Source organism: Opisthocomus hoazin, chromosome 9 (genome assembly GCF_030867145.1).
Source record: "Opisthocomus hoazin isolate bOpiHoa1 chromosome 9, bOpiHoa1.hap1, whole genome shotgun sequence".
NCBI lineage: Eukaryota > Metazoa > Chordata > Aves > Opisthocomiformes > Opisthocomidae > Opisthocomus > Opisthocomus hoazin.
In genome coordinates this window covers 6,987,146-7,012,217 of record NC_134422.1, presented here as the reverse complement: position 1 = coordinate 7,012,217, position 25,072 = coordinate 6,987,146, and the positions used below count along the sequence as shown (strand labels likewise).

General features: G+C 38.1%; 1 protein-coding gene across 1 annotated transcript in view; it reads left to right on the top strand.

The window, feature by feature from the left end:
• SPOPL (speckle type BTB/POZ protein like) overlaps nucleotides 1-23,703 on the top strand; it is a 39,166-nt gene extending 15,463 nt beyond the window's left edge. The window contains exons 2-11 of the mRNA XM_075430352.1: nucleotides 4,301-4,435; nucleotides 4,600-4,721; nucleotides 5,007-5,158; nucleotides 8,157-8,284; nucleotides 12,761-12,938; nucleotides 13,034-13,089; nucleotides 14,763-14,885; nucleotides 17,120-17,262; nucleotides 17,347-17,400; nucleotides 19,512-23,703. Of these exons, the coding sequence (XP_075286467.1) occupies nucleotides 4,358-4,435; nucleotides 4,600-4,721; nucleotides 5,007-5,158; nucleotides 8,157-8,284; nucleotides 12,761-12,938; nucleotides 13,034-13,089; nucleotides 14,763-14,885; nucleotides 17,120-17,262; nucleotides 17,347-17,400; nucleotides 19,512-19,656 (1,179 nt within the window). The 5' untranslated portion in view covers nucleotides 4,301-4,357 and the 3' untranslated portion in view covers nucleotides 19,657-23,703. The remainder of the gene's footprint in view (nucleotides 1-4,300; nucleotides 4,436-4,599; nucleotides 4,722-5,006; nucleotides 5,159-8,156; nucleotides 8,285-12,760; nucleotides 12,939-13,033; nucleotides 13,090-14,762; nucleotides 14,886-17,119; nucleotides 17,263-17,346; nucleotides 17,401-19,511) is intronic.
• Nucleotides 23,704-25,072: the final 1,369 nt, after the last annotated feature.

Genomic DNA, 25,072 nt, shown 5'->3' with positions numbered 1-25,072 from the left:
CCTTCCTTCTCCGGACACCTCTACGCTTCAGGATAGCGTTTTTGAAGCTTATGTTCTGCTTTGCTTCAGAGTTTTGGTAAATTTCCCCACGCCCCCACCCAGATCCTGATTAGTGGATTGATTAGTGGATTAAATAAAGTGAGGGGCAGATCAGCAGTGCTGCTAAACAGTTTCCCTGTGGTTCTCTGGCAGTCTTTCGGTATGTCTTAACAGAGCATCTGATGTGCTGTTTACTTGTTCTCTGTTGTTCAGTTTGCTGTTGGTTGGTTTCTTACTTTTTTAAAAAAATACGCATCCAGGCATATTAATAAAAAAGGCTGCTCCTCAGTACAGGCTCTCAGTATGATATCAAGTATTTAAAGGTATTGCTTTCTCCCCATTTTCTCAGTCTAAAAATTTCATTGACTTAGTAAATTCATGCAAAACAAAAAAAAAAGTGTGGTATAAATCTGTTCCTCGAAGACATCTTAGGAGCTCATGAAAATCAGTTGTCTGGTCCTAGTGCTGTAATGGGAAATTTTACAAAAAGCTGAAGCTATTCAGAAGGACCTGAAAAGTGTACTTATGTAAAATCATGGCTTCTGTCAGAACCTGAAATAAATAATAAATGCCACGCAGCAGGTAGAAGCAGCCTCTGAATTACAGATGCCCTGGGTAGAATGGGTACAGAGACAAGGCAGCAGATGGACCTGAAGATAATTGAAAATAACCGGACCTGAAGATAATTGAAAATAACCGCCTTTGCTTAGAGTTAAATTCTCAGTGAATCAAGCTGATTTACCTGTGAGGCAGGAAGGGGCAGGTAACCACTGGTAGCTGGCATAGGTCGCTGGACGCTTTCTGAGGAGGATACTATACAGCAGTTATTGTCAGCCTTTTTTAATTTAGACACCCCTTCAGAGCAAACTTGGCTCACATCTGCTGCTCCTTCATGGTGGTTAGGAGCTGACTGGTCTAATGGACTGAAAGAACTGAGGAACAGATTAGAGATGAGACAGTCCTGTGCATCTCATGCGAATGACAGAATAAGGAATGGGCTGTATTTCTTCTTGGTTTAAGCTTCGGAGACTTGAAGAAGAGCGAACAGGTTCAGTAAGGCTGAGGTACTCTGTTCTAACACTTTCAGGATATGGTTCTGTATAAAATCCGTCATCTATTTGGGTAACAGCTTCAGTTGTTACTACTGAATAGGATGAGGTTCCAGAAATAATGATAATATACATACTAATATTTGTTTTATGAAAGAGGGATGCTCACAAGTATTATTCCCAGGAAGTTTGCTCTGGGTGGTTCTGTACAGAGAATCAAAACAAATCATAAGCATGTGAACAAAATCTCTGTGAAAACAGCTTCCACAATACATGCGATTCCTGCTTAAAAAAATATGGAGCAAACAAGTTCCATTAACTTAAATTTAGGGTGACTCTTTGTTCCTAGTTTTCATTTACGGAAAGTACTAATGAAGTATTGAAGATTGCCATAAATAAGTGCAAGTTTTATTTGGGGAAAAAAAAGTCACTTATGAGAGACAGCTGAACTGTGTATGTGCTTGCACTTCAATGTCTCAATGATCCGTGTCTTCCAGGAGATCTAATCAGTATTTTTCTTTTTCATCTTCTTACAGTAGATCTGTTAAGGGATCTCTACTATAGTGCATCTGCTTAATGATCCTTAAGGATCCCTTAAGGGATCTCTGCTATATTGCATCTGCTTCCTTATCTGATAAAAACTGAGAATTAGTTTTGTTTTCAGGTTTTTATACATTCATGACTCAGGTGATTCCCATGTCGGCATGCTTTAATGTGGAAGGGCTAATTCAGTACCAGAAAGGCAGGAGGGAAAGCATCCACTGAGGATCATAGCGATTCACAGAGAATTCTTCTTCCTGTAGGAATAATAAAACTTGTTCACATTGTGACTGAATTGCATATGGTTTTGCAGTGTCTGCTTACCAATGATTACATAAAACCTTGTTTCTAAGTGTATTGCCCAGCCCTGAAGGAAGAGTTCCAACATGAGTGATGCACAATCACATCTTTTGAGTAAGACAGTTAATGCTGTTCTTTCACAAGTAAAAAGACCTAAAAGGTCGTCCTGTCCCACTCGGTAAGGGGAGGTGATCTTTTTCCATTCTCTGCGCAGTAACCAGGAGTCATGACAGTGACCCAAGAGCTACAAAGCTTTATGTGGAATTCAGCGGAATTACAAAAGATGGTAACTTTGCGACTTTATAACGACATTGCTTTGAATGCGCTGGGATTAGAATGGATATTGACTTGGCAAAACTTAAAACAAACTGCAAAATATAGCGGATGGACGAACTTACAAGAACATTGCCCTTATGTGCCTAGGAAGTCAGAGAGAGAAAGAGAGGAAAACAAAAAGAAAGATAAGAGATATCAGCACCCATGGATCCAGTGGCAAATTCTGGTGATTGGGGTCCTCCGGTGGTGGGTGCATACACCTGCTTGCAATCGCATCAGGTATTTATACACACAAGTTACAAAAAGCTCCCCCTAACTAATACAGTTATTCCACCTGTCTAATGCATATTCATTATGTTGCACAAGTAGGGTCGTCTGCGCCTGCCCAGGGATTGTGCCGAGCCAGCAAAGTCATCTGCACCTGCACAGGGGTCTCGGAGGGTCTCTGGTGGTTGTTTGGGGAGGAAGACCCCTCACTCATTTTGTCATTTGATGGTCGTGTGACATCTGAGGACACCAGAGTCCTTGTTGCTCTTGCCAACTCCTTGTTTCACAGTCTCACAGCAGATGTATGTCCTTGGTCGAGCAAGTTTGTAACCATGAGATGTTCCTGCCATGGAACACTGGCTGCTATTCAACAACAGTTCAGAGATTGTCTTCAATACATAGTTTCTCCTTGGGGGAGGGATGTTGTTGTGCTTAGTTGGTGTGTTTGGGGGGGGGGGGGGGGGTCTTGGTGGTCTCATGCTCCACCCCTGCCTACGTGACACCTTGGGAGAGAGGTGGGTTTTGTGAGCTGGCACCCTGCTTCTGCAGGCTTCCACTTGTCTGCCCTGGTCCCTCACCAAAATGAGGGATTTTCCAAAGCACAATGCCTGATTCAGGAGTTTGCTTAATTCAAGTGTTTCTGTTTCTCCGGGGGGATGTTTGAGACAGTTGTTCACTTTGATCTGGGGCTCTACGAAGGTGAAGCACTCGCATGTTGCATGGAAGCACTCACATGTTGCAGGAAGACTGTACTCTTCTGATGTTGCTTTAGTGTTAGCAGGATATGTGTAAAGAAATTTTCTGTACTAGGAGAAACAATTGTCTTTCATCTGGTTTGATCAGGGTTCATTTCACTCCTTTTTAGCAGCTTAATGGAGCTGCTTAAGTGAGAAGCTGTGCTTCTGGCAGGAACCTGTCTAAAGATGAGAACAAACCCTACTTAAAGGCGAGTCAGCCCGGTAACCCAGAGCTACCCTCTGACATGCCCACCTTCTTTCACTAGCTGTGTACAAAGGCTAGTGCAGGTGGGCTGACTCATTACCTGTCTGTAGCTAGGTGTGGTGAACCTGGGCATGTGGCTCAGTGTCTGATGGGCAGGAAAAATTGTAGTGCTCTGTCAGGTGATAATCTGTAACAGGATCGCTTTATTTGCTGTTAGAAAGTTCTTCAGAGTTGGTGGGCTGCCCTAAACTGTTTTTCAGCTTTGTACTTTGGTAGGGAATGAGCATGTGGTTGTGGCAATTCTAGTTCTTCGGTTGAATCTGTTGGTATTAAAGATACAAGGCAACCATGAAAGATCTGTGAAGGAAATGCTGCTTTAAATGCAAGTTTAATTTCTTACCCTTCTTTGAGAAATCCCAGGATCGTTTGAACCTGTTCTACTCCCAGGTGGCTGGGTGCTCTTTCAGGCCTGAATTATGCCAGTGTGGACAATTAACGCATTGGTACTAATAACCAAGTGCTTACAAGGCCCTAGTTACTCTCCAAATCAAAGGAGAAGATCCTGAAGAAAGTTATAACATGACTGGGGTGATCAAGGTGGTAATTTGCAAAGGTGATGTTGAAATAATGTCATTAGTGGTATTGTATGATGCATAGGCACTCACTGTATAAAGTACTGCGTGAGGATTCAGCCTGCAGATTCTGGGTACAAGTGGTCATTAATGTGTGACACCTGGCTTGCCCAAATACCAAAGCCATTGTCTTTTAAAGTCTAGTTTTCAGGTGCATTGTTTAGTAAACACAGTAATATGGATATCAAAATATGGATTTTTTTTTTCTTCCACACTTAAAAAGGGTGAACAAAATATATGAATTACTTTTTTTAGGAGAATTACTGAAGTTTGGATTGCTATCTTGATACTATAAACCTGCAATAAGTGGCAATGTCAAGGGTTCCCACCCCACCTCCTCCTGGGGAGATGTCCAGTGGACCTGTGGCTGAAAGCTGGTGTTACACACAGGTAATCTGCATAAATTCCAATGGCTTTATTTTTTAGTCATAATAATTTAAAATAAAAAAAAACTCTACAAATATTGAGTTGTGCCAGCAGTCTAGCTAGTTCTTATAGCTAATGCTTGATATGTAAGTTAAATTTTAATGACATTTTCTACATCTTTTGTGCAGGTTAAAGTAGTAAAATTTTCCTACATGTGGACCATTAATAACTTCAGTTTTTGCCGAGAAGAAATGGGTGAAGTTTTAAAGAGTTCTACTTTTTCATCAGGGCCAAATGACAAAATGAAGTGGTAAGGTCTTTATTCTAGCAACTGGTTTGTTTTTTGGTTTGTTTTTTCTTTTCCACTCGTAAAAGTTGCAAAGTTAAATTGCAAATAACTATTAAATCTCGGACACTTATTAAAATTTTACTGTAGGTATGGATTGGTTCTAATTTCAACGTTTCAACAGTTCTAATTTCAGTGTTTCAAGGGAAACATTTATTTCAGTAGCATGTGTCACAGTATCTTATAAAAATATTCTTGAATGTATTCTGGGTATGATTTGAAAATGTGCAATTTCTGCATTTCTTTCAGGTGCCTGAGAGTGAATCCAAAAGGATTAGATGATGAAAGCAAAGACTACCTTTCATTATATTTGCTTTTAGTCAGTTGTCCAAAAAGTGAGGTCAGAGCGAAATTCAAATTTTCCCTGCTGAATGCTAAAAGAGAAGAAACAAAAGCAATGGGTAAGGGAGTCTTGGTGTACTGCCTGTTGATTTGTAAGAACATCCCAAAGAAAATGGGCATTGTAATTTTTTGGTTGAGAATAGAATTTAATATTGAGATAAATTTTACAGTATCTTCTTTAAAATATCTTTTTTAATATTCTTTTAGAAACTAATTAAAAATCTTGTTCATGTTTCACGCGCTTGTGATCACTGAGCTATGTTAACTCTGTCCCGAGCAGTATAAATTACAGCACATTACTAACTGCTCTCACTCCAGATTCTTGTCACTTAGCTTTCCTAGCACATCTTCCTTGCTTCCCGTTAGCAGGGGTGTATTTGCTTGTTTCTAGCTACAGTGGAAGTGTTTGATTTCCATAGTTAATTAGGGTAAACACACATGGTTGGGTTTTTTTTTTTTGGCACTCCTTTACAGTGTTTTGGTCTATTTCGTCTGATTTACACTGTAATCAGGTTAAAAACATGAACCATGTACCCAAGGAATGAGAAGACTTTGAAATAATTGGTGATTTGATTGCCTTCTTGATATGAAAAACGTATGACTCGGTTTTAAACTTAGAAGCACAACCTTCACTGGAAATGCTTTTTGGGAAAGCTGGAATTCTCATGAAACTGTAATTCAATGCTGGTCTGCACTGAGTTTGTGCTGTTGCTAGTGCTGTATATGAAGAATCTGTCTACTTTTTATTCCCCCTCCTACTCCAGGACTTAAGAGATCTTGCAGGGTCTGTTCTGTTGCGAGTTCTGAATTTCTTGGAAAAAATCTCTAGTTCTCCAGTGCTCTTACTCAAAGTTCATGCTGCTTTCTCCTTGTGTAACTAGGCCCGCTTGTAATCTTTAAAGTAAATCCACAAAACTGACTTCAAATCTAAATGTTAAATGGTTGGACTTTTTGCAAGGAAAGTAAATGTGTATGTTTCACTCTGTTTATCCTTCTCCGCTGATGGAGTTGGTTGCTTCAATCCCTGCAAGCCTCCTGGTTCTGGAGCTTATATGAACAAGGCTACGCTTTTATACCTTTGGTGGATCTTGGCTTTTGGCTTGAGACAGTCTTCCAGTCCGGCAGAGGATTCGTGTATGTAATTAAATAAAACTGCACTGTGTGCATCAAAAATTATTTTGAGATAATCATAAAGTCACAGAATTGCTGAGGTTGCAAGGGACCTCTGGAGCTTGTCTAGTCCAAACCCTCTGCCAAGAGCAGGGTCAGCTTGCACAGTTTGCTTGAGACCTATCATGCTTTGAATATCTCCAAGGATGGAGACTCCACAGCTTATCCAGGCAACCTGTTCTAGTGTTTAACTGGATGCTGCTGGTCCTTTTTTGCCTTAGGGGTTCATTGCTGGCTCTGGTTCACACCAGGACCCCAGTTGCTGGTCACTTATTTCTTCCCAGTCGGTAGGTCTGTAGCAGACACTGAGCACAACGCTGCTCACATTTGCCTGTCCTCTAATCCTGACCCATAAACTCTGAGCTGGCTCATCATCCATCACAAGACAGAGTTCCGTGTGTCCCGGCGGCTCTTATGGAAAGGGCAGCTCCCCTGCCTCGCCTTCCTGGCCTGGCATCCCTCAAGAGCCTGTACCCGTCCACCGCAGCACTCTGGTCGCAAGAGGTGTCCCACCACGTCTGCGTGAGGCCAGGGAGACTGTAGACCTGCAACCGTGCCCGGAACTCCTACTTCCTTCTCTTTCTTTGCCATGCTGTGTGCATGACTTCATGGGCACTTCAGAAAGGCACTCAGTTGTGCTCATTTCCCAGAAAATGTATCAGAGCTTTCTTCGTAATGCTGTCCTAAGTAAGGAACATGCAGTGTAGGACTGAAGGATTTTGAGAATCTGAAGATTATGTGCCAAGTGGTACTTTAAATGCTAAAAATCACAAGGTGCTAAAACCCAAGAAATCGATGAGTAGATGTGTCTTCAGTTTTTGCAATAGTAGCTATTCTGTATTTGGCACTACAAGAATTATGAACATCTTTCAATTTTGGAAAATGACCAACAAAAATCTTACTTCTTGGACTTTCCAGCCATTTACCATCTGCTTCTGGAGATGCTCTGTTTTTATTATATGATATTATATTTTACATATGATATTATGAGGCCTGACTGTAGATGTCTTTTGTAAATTGATAATTCATGCATAGACTGCTGCTTCAAGTGATGAAGCTGGGTATAAATAGGTAATGAATTAACATTTTAACTTTATTAGAAAGAAGAAAAATACTTTTATACTTTTATGCTGCTTTATTTTTGTAGTTTTATATACTTCAATTGCTACTGATTGTTCAGTTTCTGAGGGTTAATAGTGATTCTGATAACAGTAAAAGCTACAGAGTTAACTGTAGTGTAGAGAAGTCACTTTCCTGACGTCTTTATTTTGATTGTTGTAGAAGAATGCTGTCTATATGTATAATTACCAAACCTGATTGATTAAAAAAAACCAACCAAACTCTCATAGCTATGGCTAAAAGTTTGTGACTTAAAAGCTTTTATTTCTGTTTTGCTTTTTTAATGCTTTTAGTGTATTTCAAAATAATTTCAACCTGTGAAACAAGATTTTTTCATTTCAGGAAGAAGTCAAAACAGATTGTTATGAGAACTGTATAAGTGTTGTCAGAAGGCATTTATGATGACTAATTCAATGTAATGGTACTTCCCTGTGAACAGTTTCTGTTTTGACACATTGGCATTCTTAAACATTAGCTGGAAAAACTCCTCTCTTGCTGGATGGTGCCTAAAATAACGTCTAAGAAGATGACATGGTTTGAACTGCAAATTGTGCTCTACTAAGTTCTATGAAGTGTTTGAAATAACACCAACATAAAAAAAAAATTTTAATCAGTTGTAGGTTTCCTAAAAATGTGACATATGATCCAACTGTGTTGAATTGATTCATTTTTGGATTAACACTTAGCCTTAATATAGAATTTTTAGGTGATATGATTTGTTAATATTTTTATTTAACTTGCTTTATTTGTACCTAACTTTTTTATCAGAAAGCCAAAGAGCATATCGATTTGTGCAAGGCAAGGACTGGGGTTTTAAGAAATTTATCCGAAGAGATTTTTTACTGGATGAAGCTAATGGTCTTCTACCAGATGACAAGCTTACATTATTTTGTGAAGTGAGTATAGTTTTTTAAGTGGTAAGCTTTTAAATATTTTCTGCTCTAGTAAACAGATGTTTATGTTGATTTAAACAGTAATATGCTGTAAAAATTGTCTTCAGTAAACCATATATGTGGTAAGATACACGGTTACTTGCTTTGTCTGCATTGTAATTTTTTTTGGTACACGTATGTTGAAGTGTAGAATAAGTCTGAATTGATCACCTGTAAACTGTTGGTCGTTTCCATGAATCTGCCAGGATGACATTAGAATTGACTATAGAATCGTTTATGCAAAAGGTGGCTGATACGTGCTGTCTGTAGTAGTAGTATTTTACTGAGGTCACTTTCATTTAAAGAAGTTGTATTTAGAATTACAGGATTGTTTTTCAGTGGATAAGCAAAAGGAAATGTCTGCATGCTAGTTCGCATTATAAAAATAAAAAAATTGTCAGAATCTGTATTCCTGTAATATCATAAATGTCTTTAATCAATGAACACGCCTTTCAAGTAAATGAAAAACTGTGTTTTTATAGTAATGGTTACTTTTTTTCCTGAACAAGTACTAGTATCCTGTAGAAGGACTACTTAATACTAAGAATTAATATTGAGAGCTGTGGTGTAAGTTTAACTTCATGGTGTATTATGGGTCACTTTTATAATATCAGTTATATTGGTAACCTAAACCGTCATATTGAAATTTAGTAAAACATTTAGTGTTAAAAATGGAAACTGGAGCAAGTTGCAGTGTAAGTATAGTGTGTGTTAAGTATACATTGGCCAGTTATCTTTGCTGCCATAAAGTGATTAGTGGCTTAGGAGGATGATAGACACTCTAACTGCTAATAAGTTTGCTTTGATCTGTGTATTTACAGGAAATGTGTAAAATTGTCTTGGCAAGATTACAATTTAATTATATGTCCTTATGCTCTGTAGGAAGAATAATTGAAACGTGGCCCCTGAGACTAGATATTGCAAATATAGTGCATCTTATTTTCACTTAGACAAGTTAAATTAGCTGCATGATAAATTTGTTATGAATACAATTATTTGGGTGATAAAAGCAGATGTAACAAGTGTTTTAGGCTTCTGTAAAGATACTTTTGAATATTTTTTCATTTTAAGTTTTCTTGACAATGAATACTTCATGTAAATGAACAGCTCTTTAAAATTAGGTAGTGACCTATTTTTAAGATAGTTTGTTTAAAAAATAAATTGAATAAATACTGAATTTTCCAGAGAGAAATATTGTTATTTAAATCTTGATGCTAATCCTTAAATATAACTGTTTCCCCTGCAAAACTTCATGATGTTTTAATGTGAGTGGCTTTTGTGTAGTGTTTGACCTATCCTGATTATAAATGCTGAAGGAAGCACAACATTGAGTTGTGCACAGTTAGCATGCTAAAATAACTTCTGGCTTGTCTCAGGCTAAAGCAAAAAAAATGGAAATTCAAATATTTTTAAACTTGTTTATTCAGATGTGCCTTTCAGGCTCTTCAGCTGACATTAGAAATTGTTTGTGTTGTTTGAAGGACCTGTTCCTGTAGACATGTCTGAAGGTTTTGTGCTTTTAAAACTTAACTGTAAGTTCTAATTTCTGTGTTAGCCTTCCTACTTGTATCCTAATTCAAAAACTGACTTATCCATTGCTTAAAACTATTTGGCACTAGGCTTGATAAAACTTACCAGTTATAGCAGGTATTTAGTAAAGGTCATTGAGTATCAGCTGTGCTGGCTAGCTGTTCTTTTCTCCTTGTTGGGTTGTGGAAGGATTGTTTGGTCTTCCTTGGCAGCAGAGATACTCCTCCTGCGTTCCTGAATGTTCTTAAGATCAGTTGGATGTGTCCTTGAATTGGAAACTGAAGGGCTGTGAAATTTAATACTTTGCAAAGTCTGGTGTTGCCCCCTACAAGTGGGCTATTGATTAAATACAACTTTGTAATTTTATTTTTTTTTGAGCAAACTGGTCTCTGTTTCACTCAGTTCTCACTTTCCATATAATCTGGAATTACTTAAGACTTGCAAGTATTTTGATTTGCTAACAGAATAGGAAGTTCTCTGCAGGGATGTTTTTCCTAGTGAGTTCTTTCACGGGTCTCTTACCTAGCTTAGGTTGAGAGAGAGTAGTCTAGGGTTTCACTTACATCATCTTTACTATTAAATCATGACCGATTCAAAATCAAGAAAATTATACACATTATCCATGGTAACTGTCACCACACAGAGAACTTGTTCAAGTCCTGGTTAATACATATTTATATACCCTTACACATGAGGGTATGCAATGCAGGCAGGACCCATGCCCCTGCAAGAAGTACAGTCAGTCAGACCTTGTGCAGTACCTGGAAGTCCTGGCTAGATTGCTACTACTCTTTCAGATAGGTTGTTTGCTGTTAGTTCTAGCATCTCGTTGTCGTCCTGCAGTTTAGTGAAGAAATACCTTCACTCTTGCGAGTTATTTTTGTAAACGCAACTGCAAGGTGCCTCAAGTAAGTGTTTGGTAGCAGGTGTTGAGACAATCGTAGACCAGGCACTTTTGAAAACTCGTCTTGGGCTAATAGTTATGTGGGATTGACTTGATTGGATTTCAGCTTGATTAAAAAAAACAAAGAGAATGCATTTGATTTTAAGCATACCGTCTGGACAAGTGAGATATTTCATATCAGACCCCTGTAAGTGTTTGTATTTCGGGTCTTTAAAAGTTCTTATGATCTATAGACAATACATGCCAGGCCATTCAGATGTGGAAGACTTGAATTAAAATTTTGCTTGAGTTATATCTTAAAAGGAGGAGTTGTGGCAAATTGTGTTGCGCAACTGTCAATATTGGAAACTGTTCTGAAATAGTGGGAGCTTGGAACATCAGTTTAAGTACACATGCAGAACGTGTAGGTGACCTTCCTGGGGACATGCTATAGCTAACAAGAGGATGCTGCACGGACAGCTCGGATTGTGAACTATGAATGAAGTCTCTGGAGAAGCAGAACTCTCCTTTGGCAATGCAAGACGCGCTTTGCTAAGCTACAACTCTGTCTGTGTGTATGTATATCTCCTGAAATCACTCTGTGTGTATGAAAACTGTGAAATGGAGTGCACAGTAGCTCTATACATTTTTTTCAGTATTATAAATGTATAGTCTTACTGTGAAAGTGAAATTTCGCAGTGCTTTGGGGTATTTTGTTTTCCTTTAAAAGGTGGAAAAATATGAAGGAATTGCTTATAAACTCAGAGGGTATGGGATGCAACAGGGAATTGGGCTATGATTCAAATCCCCAAGCAGCTGTCTTAATTGGATCATCCTCCTCGTCTGATCTGGAGTTTGGTTTGCAGTGCTCCAACTTTCTGTGAAGCTTAGCTGTGCTATTTTTGCTTTATGCCAGATTTATTCCAGATGCTGTGCCTGTGGAATCAAGCAAAGCACTGATCTCAACAGTATCAGCATTTTTGTCTTAATATTTAATCATAATTTTATGTATTTGGGAGATGCAGTGATGAAGATTTTGTAGTATGGCTCTTCTTTATGAGGGTTTTATTCTCAGGCGTGTGCTCTCAGACAATAGAAGTAAAACCTGTTGAGCTCTGCTCTTTTCCCGACATACTGATTAAAAGGACTTACTATGTAAAGATGTCTGAAAAAAGGCAAGTAAGAATGCTGCTGTTCTGTTTTCTACTTTTGTAAAAGATTTAAACGTGGGGAATAATGGCAATATATTCATTTCAGATGCACATATTTCAGTTTTCTTAACTATTCTGTACAAAAATTACATCCTGGGAGGATGCATTTCATTTTTGCAGTTACTTATCTGCTACATCTTCTGTTTCATTGAGTTACATTTCTAAAATAATGGCTTTTAATCTTGTTTCAAAGACGATCACTCGTGATTCCTGCTTCAGTTGGACACAGTAAAATGAAATAATGAAGGAGCTGTTGCTTGCACTTAGTTTGCATTATCACATTGCAGGTTAAATATGAACTTACTGTAATCAAAATTAGGACTCATACTATTCAACATTTGTATGGATTATTCTTATGCAACTTTTCTGTGACCTTGTGATCCTGATGATCTGTTTAGAATTTTATGTTGTATATATTTTACTTAAATGTGTGAAGAGTGTTAAACTGTTAATTTATCTCTGAAATAGCGTTAGCTTTTTTTGATCGCACTGGTACACCAAGAACCATATCTGTCCTTGACTCATTTACTTTAACATTTTTCAGGTGCCATGTGGTATTGTGCTCTGTCTTTTTGTTGGCTTGGATAAATACACAATATTAGAGTCTCTAAGTAAAGCCGTATTTGTTTTATGTTACTTAAACCAATGCTTTACAATTTACTTTTATGGTTCTGGCCTAATGCCAGAAACATTTTTGTTTGGTTTTTGGTTGTTTGTTTGCTTTAGAATTGCTGAAGTTCTAGCAATAGGTACTGTCATTTAATTATTATTGGCATTCAGTTATGAAGGTGTTGTCTTGCTGTGATTTTCTGTTAGGTAAGCGTGGTCCAAGACTCAGTAAATATATCAGGACAGTCTAATACAAATACTTTGAAGGTACCTGAATGTCGACTAGCAGAAGATTTAGGGAATCTCTGGGAAACAACAAGATTTACAGATTGCAGTTTTTATGTAGGAGGACAAGAATTCAAAGCTCATAAATCTGTCCTTGCAGGTACTTTCTACTTTTGTATTGCTATTCTTTTTGTAATTAAAATTGCTACAAGTTTAAAAACTGATTATATTTAATATTTACTTTTCTTGATACAGCACGATCTCCAGTTTTTAATGCAATGTTTGAACATGAAATGGAGGAAAGCAAAAAGGTAAGCCTTACTGAAAAATTTACGTGTAAATATGGGTACCTTGTGAAAAAGGGGTAAGTTGCAGAAAACTCGAAGTGTTGCAAATTGAGGAAAAGGAGTACTGTGTGATGATGCATGAGTGGAGGAGGTACTACTGAATGCTTTCCTGGTGAGTTCTGTGGGAGCTTCTTTGTGTAGAAAGAGCAGATAAGGCTGAATGTGGAGAGGTTCTGGCTCTTTAAAGTACTTGTATGAGCCCTAGATCAGTTTTGTTTTGGGTTTGGTTTTTTCACATTAGCTACTGATGTAACTGACCTAGTAATCTCTGCCTTGTTTTGCTTTAGTTTATACCTTCATGTAAGCTGATTGAGTTAACTAAGGTTTTGCTGTAGTGTATTAAAACACTTTATATGGTAGCCAGGACAGGAAGAAACAACAGGTGAATTACGACTCGAATTAAGCCCTGAGGCAGCGAAGCACTCCATTCACAGTTTCTGCAGCCACTTGACCTGCAGAAGTGTTTTGGATGGATAGTTACTTAATCAGCACAGAGAGCTGCCTCTGCTTTTATGCACTTGAAATCTCCCACAGCGAGGAGTTGTTCGTGTCTTTCATGAAGAGAAATGTCTAAAATGAGTTGGTTAGAGGCAGAATCCCTGAAAAGGCAAGGAGCTGATCATCTCGCTAAAGGGTTGTGATAGGTGATCATCACTTAGTCTTGGAGGCTGCAGTGATGCCACTTGTGTGAACAAACACATCCGATGAAGATGCCGCTGTAGTACAACTGAGTTTCATGAACATGGCATTTTGCTTCCCTGCACTTCTCAACTCTGGAAACTTTGACAGGTAGAATTGGAATATTGGAAGCATTTTATTGGGATTTCTGGACTGAAAGGAACCCAGACATGTCCCAGCTTCAGTGATGTGCCATACTGGGGACCTTTGCCTTCACATTAGCAGTGTATCTCCAGTGCAGCCCTACTTCTAAGTACTGTGTGTGAGTCGGTGGACAGTAAACATGTACATGAACATGTACATCTCGTGTGCTGATAACCTGTGATTGTTGTACCCCATTCAAAAGTCTGGTGCTTGCTTCTACGTCTTTGATATAGTTGCCTGCTTTGTTAGTTGCTTGTAGGGGATAGTATTAGAGGATGTAGTCAAGCATGCAATACCACAGACTTATTAGGAAGGCCTTTAACTACATGATGTCAGTTATATTTGCTTCGTTTGCTTTCTGAATTCTGAGAACAGAACATAGGCTGTGTTGACTCAATTTAACTCGATCCCAAAGTGGCTCACTCTATTCTGTCTGTGGCTCTGACTTCTAATATTCCAAGCACATCATTGTAGGGCTGGAAACTCAGCAGCACTTGTAAGTATTCCTGAAAATGTGCCTTTATTTTTATGTACAGCCTGTGCAATAGAGTCTAGAGTTAGACATTTCTAGAAAAAACTTGCAATTACTTTTTATTACCGAAGCTTTTCCAACTGATTTCTACCTGACTTTAAGAGCTACCAGTTTTGATTATGTTCTGCTTAATACCGTGGAATGTTAACTGAAATTTGTAAGGATTTTGTACGATGGATAACAAATGAAAACTTGTAGCGTACATGAAGATGATATTTCATATATTCACTTTAAAGTTGTAGCTGAATTCCAGAGGTTTTTACTGATTCTTCTTCTTTACCAGAATCGTGTAGAAATAAATGATGTAGACCCTGAAGTTTTTAAAGAAATGATGAGATTCATTTACACGGGAAAAGCACCGAACCTTGAAAAAATGGCCGACAATTTGTTGGCAGCTGCAGACAAAGTAAGTAATTGACTCCTAAGCTCTCAAACCTCATGCTTGCTTCTGGAAGGTTCTTCAAAACAAAAAAAAAATCTTTTTTTTAGATTGATACATGTTTTGATTTTATTTTATAAATATGAGAAACGGATCTCATCAGAAATGGAGAAAGATGGGAAAGAATAGACTTTTTTTTTAGCAGTAGAAGGCTGATAAATCTTTCTTGACCAGAAGTGTTTTAGATATTAATTAAACTTACTATCCGAATTTTTTTATAAATTGGGGACCATTAATATGATTTGGAAAATTGGCCTTAAATAAAATGTATCCTAGATCTTTGTATTCTTGAAGAGGATTTATACAAGTGTTTGACTTGGCTGTGCTCTCTGGAGTAGTGTTACTTCAGAACTTTAATTTTTTTGTCTTCCCTACAAACATAGTAGTTCTAATCATTCATCTCTTCTGTATTGGAACCTTATAGTCTTTTAAAATTGTTGCTGTGGAAAATACTTTTTCTACTATGATTTTGGAGATGAGTGGACTTAGCACAGCAATTAAGGTGAGATTATTCCTCTTCGTATCATAACTTAGTTTTCTAACTTTTTAAGAACTTGACCCAATACCTTCTTTTTTCTTCACTGCTTTGCAGCTGGAGTTGAAATTTTAGTTAGCTATCTTCAGAGGACACACAGTTTTCTTTCACTGAGGAGGCATAAGTAGTTCAGAATCCAGAAAATACTCGCTTTTGTGTAATCTGAAACTTTTTGACTCTCAGCTGAGAGTGTGGCAGTTCCCTAAAGTACCTTTGCAATTTCTGAATTGGTTGTGCGGTCATATCCATGAAACATTAGTGGTGAAGACTTGTCTGTTCTCATAATCCTAATATAAGTCATTCAAGTTAAGAAAAGTCATCCCAGTAGCTAATTTCAAGAAACAATTATAATTTTTTTTTTTTTTTTTTCTGGCAAATTTGTTCTAATTCTTCAAGATCTCTTGACCTGGCACTGCCCTGGCTTTGGTGACCTACAGCTCTTATTCTTTTCATCTCTTGTTGCCAGCATGTCATCTTCCGAAACTGATTGTGTTTTGTCAAGTTTCAGTACACCCAAGCGGGATGGTGCAATGCTGGCTTTTGTTTAGAGCATAATTGGTAAATGTAGAGAGTATTATAAGGTCCAGTTGTATGATTGTCTGCAATAACAAGAAATAAAAATGGTGAGGTAGGACGTCCCTATAGCTTTTTGTAACAGTTAAAAACTGCTAGAAACTTTCTGCTATGTTTTCTGAATGTGAAATAATCTAAAAATGAGTGTTCTGCACGTTATCAAAGACATTACACTGCTGTATTACCTGGTAGGTACAGATTTGTTATAATCGATATTTATTTACTGTAAACAGAGGTATCCTGAGGAGTAGTATAGTAATAAAATGGAAGTAAAAATGCATAGGTCTAGAAATACAGAAGTTAGCCCAGTAATTTGGCTTTGCTTCAGTGGCATTTCTTCCTTTCATAGAACAGTTGCTAATACGAACGTATGAGTGGCAACTTGAATATATGCCACTTATGTCTAAAATTCTTTTCAGACTTAAACTGTATCTGAAGGGTACTAAACTAAGCGGCATGGTTAAGATCTCAGTAGAAGTGTATACAGCTGAATTAAACCTGTTTCAGACTGTGGCATCCTTCAAAATAGCAGCACTGTTTATTCATGCGAAGTATAATGTGGGAATGTAATTATTTTACATCAATTTTCTGGTAGACTGTGTCAAAGGTATGGAAGAAATTAAGAAATTCAGAGTTGGGGATGGGAGTAAACTTGGAACAAGCAAGTTTGAAACAGGCTAATGTATTTTCCCCTGGACAGTTTCATTAAACTTTCCATTGTATAATTTCTTGCCCCTCACTTTGGGATATAAACCCGTCTGCTGATGATTTTGATAAAGAGCCCGTGTCTGTTCCTTGCTCTTCCTCCCTTAACCAAACTGAAGGAAAATGAAAACTTCTAAATGAGTTATTTTATTAAAAGTTCTCCCGGTAAAGCATTTGATCAGTTTGTGTCAAACCCAATGCATGTCTTGCCATTTGAGGACTTCGGTGCAGCATAATGAATTTTGAATTACCTGTTTGGAAGCGGTTTGATCTTAAGCTTGGGAGGCACCAAGCATTTTCGTGACTGGAACTGGCTTAAAAACTGTAGAGATAGCGGTAGAAGGAATGAGTTTGAAGAATGATCAGTGTAGTTTTTTTCTCCTGTCAGTATGCACTGGAACGGCTGAAGGTCATGTGTGAAGAAGCACTCTGTAGTAACCTCTCGGTAGAAAATGTTGCTGACATTCTTATCCTCGCAGATTTGCACAGCGCTGAACAGTTAAAAGCACAAGCAATAGACTTTATTAACAGGCAAGTAATATTTATGAGACTTTGAATATATTTGTGTTTATGCTTTGTGTACCTTTTCAATATTAGCGTAGTTCTCTCTTACAGGTGCAGTGTTCTTAGACAACTTGGGTGTAAAGATGGGAAAAACTGGAATAGCAAGTAAGTTTCCCTGCCTCACGATGTTCTGTACAAACACTGCTAAATAGACTGCAGAGCTTAAGAACTGTTGCTTCATTTCCACACTGCTGAGGCCAGTCACTGACTGTAAGTAAAGTAGGATTCAGCAGATGCTACCCAGTTATGACCGACTTTCCCTTCAAATGATAGGGAGAGTTATCCGCCCTCCAGTGCGAGATCGTAACAGTAGCTGGTTTTTGTTCCTCTCCGAGGGACATATCAGTGCTGTGAGATGGTGGCAGCAGCCACCACAAGAGGAAAGAAACCATTCTCTTGACTAACCAGGTTTCTGCCTGGAGGAGTGGCAATCCTGCTGTGGTTTCAAGACTTGCTTAAGTCAATCTGAGCCTGCAGTATTTCCAAAGAAGGGAGGGCAGTTGCTCTTTTTGCCTTTGGCAACGTGTTTGTGCGCCTTCCTGCATGCCAGCACTAGCACTCTTGAGGCCACACAACTAGTCAGTCAGGTCCCTTTGATCTGGCTGACTCTGTAAGTGCTCATGCCTACAGTGGAAACTGGTTGAGAATATGTGGCACTGATTGCAGCATATGCTTAGAACAGCTCAGGTGAATCATGGAGTAGAAGACAGTCGGCTGCAGAATAGCCAGTGGTAGGCTGAAACAGTAAAAGGACAGCAGAGCGTGTATGTATTACTGTCAGAATCTCCGGAGAAGTTAAAAGCTGTATTGCACCAGTTACTTTTAAAATTAGAGTGTTTCTCCTTAAAAAGAAAAGTCATCACAGGCCTAATGATTGGGCATGATGTGGAAAAGGAAGGGGGTGGTAGAAGGGAAATAGTAAAATACCAGTAGAAAATCTAATAAAGAGAAGTCAGAATACATAACAATGTAAACTAGTTGTGTTCCTTCTCAAGTGATTTGGAACTTACTGAGCTGACTGCTGCCTTGGATAATTGCTAGTAAAAATGCTGGTCATCTTTGCATCAACTGAAACATCCACAATAAATCAGGGAAATAATGTGAGGGGGCGTGGCTTAATGTACTGACTCTGGGCACCAGGGGGTCTGAACTTTGGTGTTGTTCCCCAAGGCATTTACCTCTGCTGACTTGCAGCACGTGATTAAAGGTTTGCATTAGAAATCTGCAGATGTTTTTTTGAGATCGTATAGTGTAGAGGTCAGCTGCTAACTTTATGCTTGACAGCGTTCTTCAGACAGTACGAGGGTGTTCATGAAAGGCTGTTGAAAACACAGGGCAATGGAAACTTGGGAGTGATGCATAACCTGTTGGTTCCAAATTACAGATTTATCCTGTGTCAGTGTGGCATGCATCCCAACCAGTGTAATAGTCTTCATGTGCAGAGTGAATTTTTTTCTTCTGTTTTCTATTATTTCACAAAAAAGTAAATGTATACATTGAGCAAAGACATTGTTTTTAATCTCCTGGATGTCAGTGTGATACTTGCTGAAATCTGTTGTTGCTTCTGTGTTAGTTAAAAATCAACAGTGGCCACTGAAAGCCATTCTGAATGTAGTTTATGGTCTCGTACTGAAAGAGTGAATATTCTCAAGTATGCTCCACTGGTATTCAAGCTGTGAGCTGCCAGTGAATGGTTCTGTAGTCAGCCATCTAATCTGTCTTCGTGGCTTTTTCTCGTATATGGTCTACATCATTTTTGCTGCAGTTTCGGCTGATTCATCTTGTCATCCTTCTCTCTCCCCAAACTGAGCATGCCCTTCTGTGTAATGAGATTATCATGTCTTCCCTTGCTTTGCTTTTCTACACGAGACCTCATTTTCTTCTTGTTTTCCTTTTATTTTTATTGTTTTTCCTGAGCAATTTCAAGGTGATTACCTTCACGGTGCCCAGTACTGGACGCAGTTCTCTAGCTGAGGTCTTGCTGGTGCTGAGTACAGCAGAAAAAGTACCCTGTCCTACATGTGATGATACTACTATACCCAAATTGCAATTTGCTACTTTCTGATGGCATCCTTACTTGTGTTCGTAAAGTCTGTTGGTTCATAATGCTCAGCTGTGCTTCTGCAGTAGTTCTGCCTTGCCTGCTCTTCTCCACTGTGCGTTTGTGCATTTGGTTTGTAAAATTATGTGACTGTTCTTAATGCTTCTGTTTTCAGCCAAGCAACAGACATAATGGAAACAGCAGGCTGGAAGTCCATGATCCACTCCCACCCTCACTTAGTAGCAGAGGCCTTTCGCGCACTAGCATCTGCACAGTGTCCACAGTTTGGCATTCCACGCAAACGGCTAAAACAGTCATGAAATCTTCCATGAACTTGAGAAAAATTGAATTGACTCTGCTCCTCCATGTCCAGAGGTGTTTTCACAAACCATAACAAGAGTTTTTGTTATCCTTGTCCACAGAACAGAAGCTGAAAAAGCCTATTGTTTGCTTTTCAGATGGATAATTTATGGTTTAATCCTCAGCTTTAAATTAGACTGATTACTCTAGTTCACTGAAAGGCCTTAAATTATCTTCAATGACTCTCTAGTCCATATAGTGTAATGTATCTTGATTTTTTTATTATTATTTTTTAATGTGCCTTGTCTTTTTGACTAGGCTCTGCAGGATTGCACTAGCTCCATAATGCAGTAAAGTTGATAACTGAAGATTAATTTTTGAAAGGGATCTTCCATTATTTTCAGAAGAAAAAAAAGATTATAGTTTGGTCCTGTGCTAACTGGAAGGTTTTAACTGGCCTCTCATTAGAAGCGCTTGAAACTGAGGCATGTGATGTACCTTAGACAAGTGCTAAACATGGGGAGAGCCTGTTTACCTTCAGCAAATGCCTACAGGCTATTTATGGCAATATACTGCTTTGAACATAATTTATTTTTCATTGTGGGGGCAAATATGCAATGGTTTGGCCCAAAAATGTATTTTCATTACGGTTTGTAAAGCTTATTGTGTGTGTGTCAAAGCTGTCCAAATGGTAGAAAGAAACACAGAATAAACCTCTTGCTTGTGTTTCTTCACGGTCCATCATTAGTTTACATCTAATGCAGAACTGAACGAGAGGTAAAAGCTTCAATGTGAAAACAGAGTAGTATTGTATATGGAGAAAATACATCCCACATGTATGGTTACATAGAAAAGTAAAGGATGCGTAGAATGACCAAATGTAAATTGAAGAAATGGGCCAAATGGATTCTGAATATGCACTTTTAATGTGTAACTTTTGTATGTTGTGTGGTACATATATATTTTGCTTTTGATGAATTAATGAGGTACAGGTAATTGTGGCTTAACTTTTTAGATACATTTTAAGATGCCCACAGCCACATGGGATTTAGTTTTGTTAGAAAAGAAAGGCATGTCTTTTTAAGACTCAATCGAAAGTGGCTATTGCAAGCTTTCATATTTAACAGAATTATTTTTTGCTTATCTGAAAAAGGCATGTGAATGGTAAAATTTTTCAAGGGATTGTTCCCATCTTGACGTGCGTGCGCAGCTTCCGTTAACACCTAAGGAGGTTATGTACACATCAAGAGGAATCTTTCCCTGAAATGTCAGATGTTATTTGCAAGCAGAGACTTGCTCAGTCTTGCATTTCAGTTATTGTACTAGCATTGTGGATGGTATTGAAATTCTGCGTAATGTGAAAAGGATGAAACGTGTAAACTGCTTGTCATGGGCCAGTTCTTCATTATATGAACCTTAGCTTTAATACCAACATCCTCAGTGTTTGATAGCTTTGTTTACAATTGGGAGGAAAAGTCTGCCGTAGTGCACACTCTAAATGTTTCCTGAGTTATTGCATTAAGTTTACTGTAGTAGTGATAATATGCTATATTTCTGGTTTTTGGGAAGACTGGGGTTTAGCAGTGGGGAACGGGAGGAGATCTCACCTAACTTATAAACGTGTTTGCATAAGGGATTTAGTTTGCCTATTAAAAAAAAATATGCAGGGAGGAGAGGAAGAATTTCAGATTGTTTGCTGTCTTAGAATCTGTCTCCATCCTCACTTCATTAAGATTCATCTGAATTGCTCTGAACAAAATTTTTAGACGAAAGAGTATATAGTTTTATACTTTGGCATCTAGTAAACCACTAGCAGAGGTAGATTGGAAAAAATGCCCAGTCCAATTTTGAAGAATAAAATAACCTCCAAACATGCATTTTCTTCTTACCTTCTGACTAAATCTTTATGATAGATAAAGTGTCAAATCAGAAACTTTAATAGTACATAAGGCATCAAATTATATATTTACAGAGATTTATCCTTTTATCAATTTAAAAATATTTATCTAAAATATGGTCTCATATGCATTCTTCACAATAAGATGTAAAGATAATTGTTCCCTCCAAAATAGTGATGTTTTTGCTGCACTGTGTAATGTGTTAGGACTATATATGCTCATACTCATCACTGGTAAAACTTGCGGCCCTAACATAAAAAGTGACTTGAATATTTAATGCTGTAATGAGTGTCCAATTCAGCTTGTTCTAAAGTAACAACATACAGTAATCTAATGGAAAGCTTAGGGACTTTTGTGAAGACTTTTTTTTTTTTAGAAGCTTAATAGCACACTTTGTACCAAAAAATGTCAGACACTGTGCTGTAATAGTATCTACGTCGTAGAGTGTCCACTTCTCGAGTCGGGCAGTGTATACCATACATTACACTAACAGGAAAAAAGAACCCCATGATAATTGATCGGTTCAGATTTGAGTTTATTTATTGTGTGTATTTTTAAGTTTTGTCAGCTCTTAAGAAAAAGGTAAACCAGTTGCTGTGTTCTTAAGTGAGTGCACTAATTATTCACCTCTTCTTTATTTAACTACATGCAGTGTTCTCACTGGAACAGGATAGCTGGTAATTAGAACCTTCTCCTTCAGCTTCAGGAGCTTCTTGGTTTTATTGGCCACATCTCAAGAGCTTGCCCTTCAAAACCTCAGTTGTCAGTTCTAAGTGCAGCAGATATAAAACTATCTAATAGAATGGACAGTTTTTTTCAGGCTGAAATCTTAGGGGTTTTTCTTAGTTTTATATACAGGTTAAGAATATAACGTATGAAGGTGCCATGTTTTGGCTTGCCAACACTACTCCCTCAGATAGATGTGAACCACCGCTTCCGTACCTTTCTGGGGAGAACCCTGCATGTGTCCTGTGTGTGCGTGCGCGTGTGTGTATGACTGTGCGGTGTTTTTTGTCAGGAATGACTTTCTAAAAATGAGGACTCAATTTGCTGTTAAAATGCTGTTATGTATTATATATTTTTCTCCCCTTTGAACCTCTCCTAAGGAGATGCTTTGGGTGGAAGATGCTTCAGTAAATAATCCTTATTTCCTAGTCCATTTACTGCATGCAGAAGTTATGAACACATTGTGCCTTTTTTTAGGGAACTGTTGTAATGAAGGGAAGATTTAACAGGATACAAGATCTTTGTAAAAGGTGTTTTTAAAGGTGGAGGAGAATGCTCTTTGATACAGGATTGAGGCTGAAAAGTTACAAATTGCCCATTTGAGCTCTGCATGTTGATTCTTGCTTCCACAAAAAGTGGAGTATTACAGGTACAAGTTGAGTAATGGTATATTTTTGTGAAAATGTAAAAAATATTTGCTGTTACAAACTAAGTGTATGTCACAGTGATAAGCATGGACACAAAGTTAGTTTCACAAGTTACTCTGTTTTTCTAAACATGGAGTATTTAGTATAAAATTCACCTTTGCACAGAAGGTTGGTGGAAGACCTACATGGAGATTGTTCCTTTTAAATCCTCATGGAAGGGTTTCTCCCTTGGGAGAATAAAATGTGCAGTATTTGAAACTGTGTTTCATAGAAGACAGTGAATTGCAAATGTGAGGTACTGCTACCTGAAATATTGTTGAATTTTGCAGTTGGTTAAAATTCCTAAGCTTAATCGATTTATTTTTTTGACAAATGGAATGTTAACTGTCCTCTTTGTCTGGTGTTGTTAACGCATTTAGTGCAGAGCTTAGCTCCTTAGCTAGCAAGACACTGACAGTCTCACAACTTGGCTTCTGCTTGCAGTAAATGGACTACGTTTGTAAAGGGAATTCACTATGTCAAGTGTTTTGCAAGGAACTTCACTGTATTTGTAACCTGGTTTTTGAAGGCTTAAGATCAATGAGTCCTATTTCAGAAATGAAACCAGTGAAATGACTTAGGCCTGTTTTGGGGTGGAAGTTATTAAGAGAATTCAGATATATAAACAGTTGTATCAAACCATCCAGCCTTTTTTATCAGCTGATGTTAATGGTGAAATACTTTTTGTACCTTGTTGCTGAAAATATTTTTGTGTTTCAGCACATCAAGTTACAATAAAGTTGTTACTTATACAGAATGTGTCGGTGTGGCTTGTATTTGTTTGGTTTTTTCCCTGTGTATATTCATAGCATCTACCTTTGCCTCTCTCCTTGTGGAAGGGTATTTTACCAGCACTGTCAATCAGTCTAGTGTAAATATACTGCTGTCCATTTGGAAACATTTTTGGGGAGGATTATTTTGCAGTCTTGCTCTGATCTCCACTAACTTAGTTATTTTTCCATTTTGACACTTGCAAATAATTTGGAGCTCCGAATAGCTTACAACTTGCCTCCCTGAGCAATGACTGCCTTTACGCAGGCTCTGCCAGAACCAATACTCGGTGGGAAGGAAAGTTGATCCTGTGGTAATGAAGATGGGCTTCATGGTTTCTAAGAGGTTTGGCTTCTTTTTCCACCTGCCATCGAAAACTGTCTTTTTTTTTTTCTTTTCCTGTCAAGGAATACAGGCTTATGACTACACAAAACAGGAACCTTGCTTGCATTTGCTACGGGAGAAATGCTATGTAAGAATAACCTGTGGGTAGTTCATTGGGTTTAATATGTCTGAGATTTGGCAAAGATATGTAGGACTGATTTGCTTGCTTTATGTGTTTGACTTCGGATGCCCTGAACTCCAGAAAATGGTGATATCGAGGTAAGTTCCTTTATAAAGAGTGACGCCGGCCATTTGAACAGACACGATTACCTGCCTCGTGTTATCTAGGCTACGGCGAGGATGTGGCACTGCCAGCCGTGGCAGTTCTTCCTCAGGTGACTGGGGTAACAAATAAGGAATACAGGGCTGCCTTGGGTGTCTCAGCATAACGTGTCGCTGTTTGGTGTGCAGGTATGTGTAAAATCCTCCATGCTTGCTTAAAACGTGCATCCCTTAAGTTACCCCCAGTGATTCACTTGAGGTTCCTCACAGGCAGCTGCAGTAACCTCCAAGGTAAATGTGACCAGTTACCACTGTGAATGGTAATGAGACTCACTTGTGCAAGTCCAGATTTTTGAACTGAGCTTCAATTTTTAGGTAAAGAATATTAAGCTTCACTATTTTTTTTTTAGAAGGCTCTATTTTTATCCTTAGCCTTTCTGAAGTAATTTTTCTTCTGAGATGTTTACCTTGTCATCAGACAAAAGTTTTCTTTGTTATGCGGCTGAACAGATTCAGTTAGCGTTGATTAAAAAAAGCACCTATCTTCCTTCTAAAATAAATTCTAATAGTCTTTTCTGTGGAAAGAAATAAAGCTCTTCCTCCTTTCAGCTGAATGCTTCTGTTAAAAAAAAATTAGGGTCAGTCTATCTAAATCTTGGTTTAACTAAAATATGACTAGTAACTTTTTTCTCTAGCAGCTTTTTGAGAATCCTCATTTGAAGTCCAACGTATGTCCCTCTCTTTCTTTG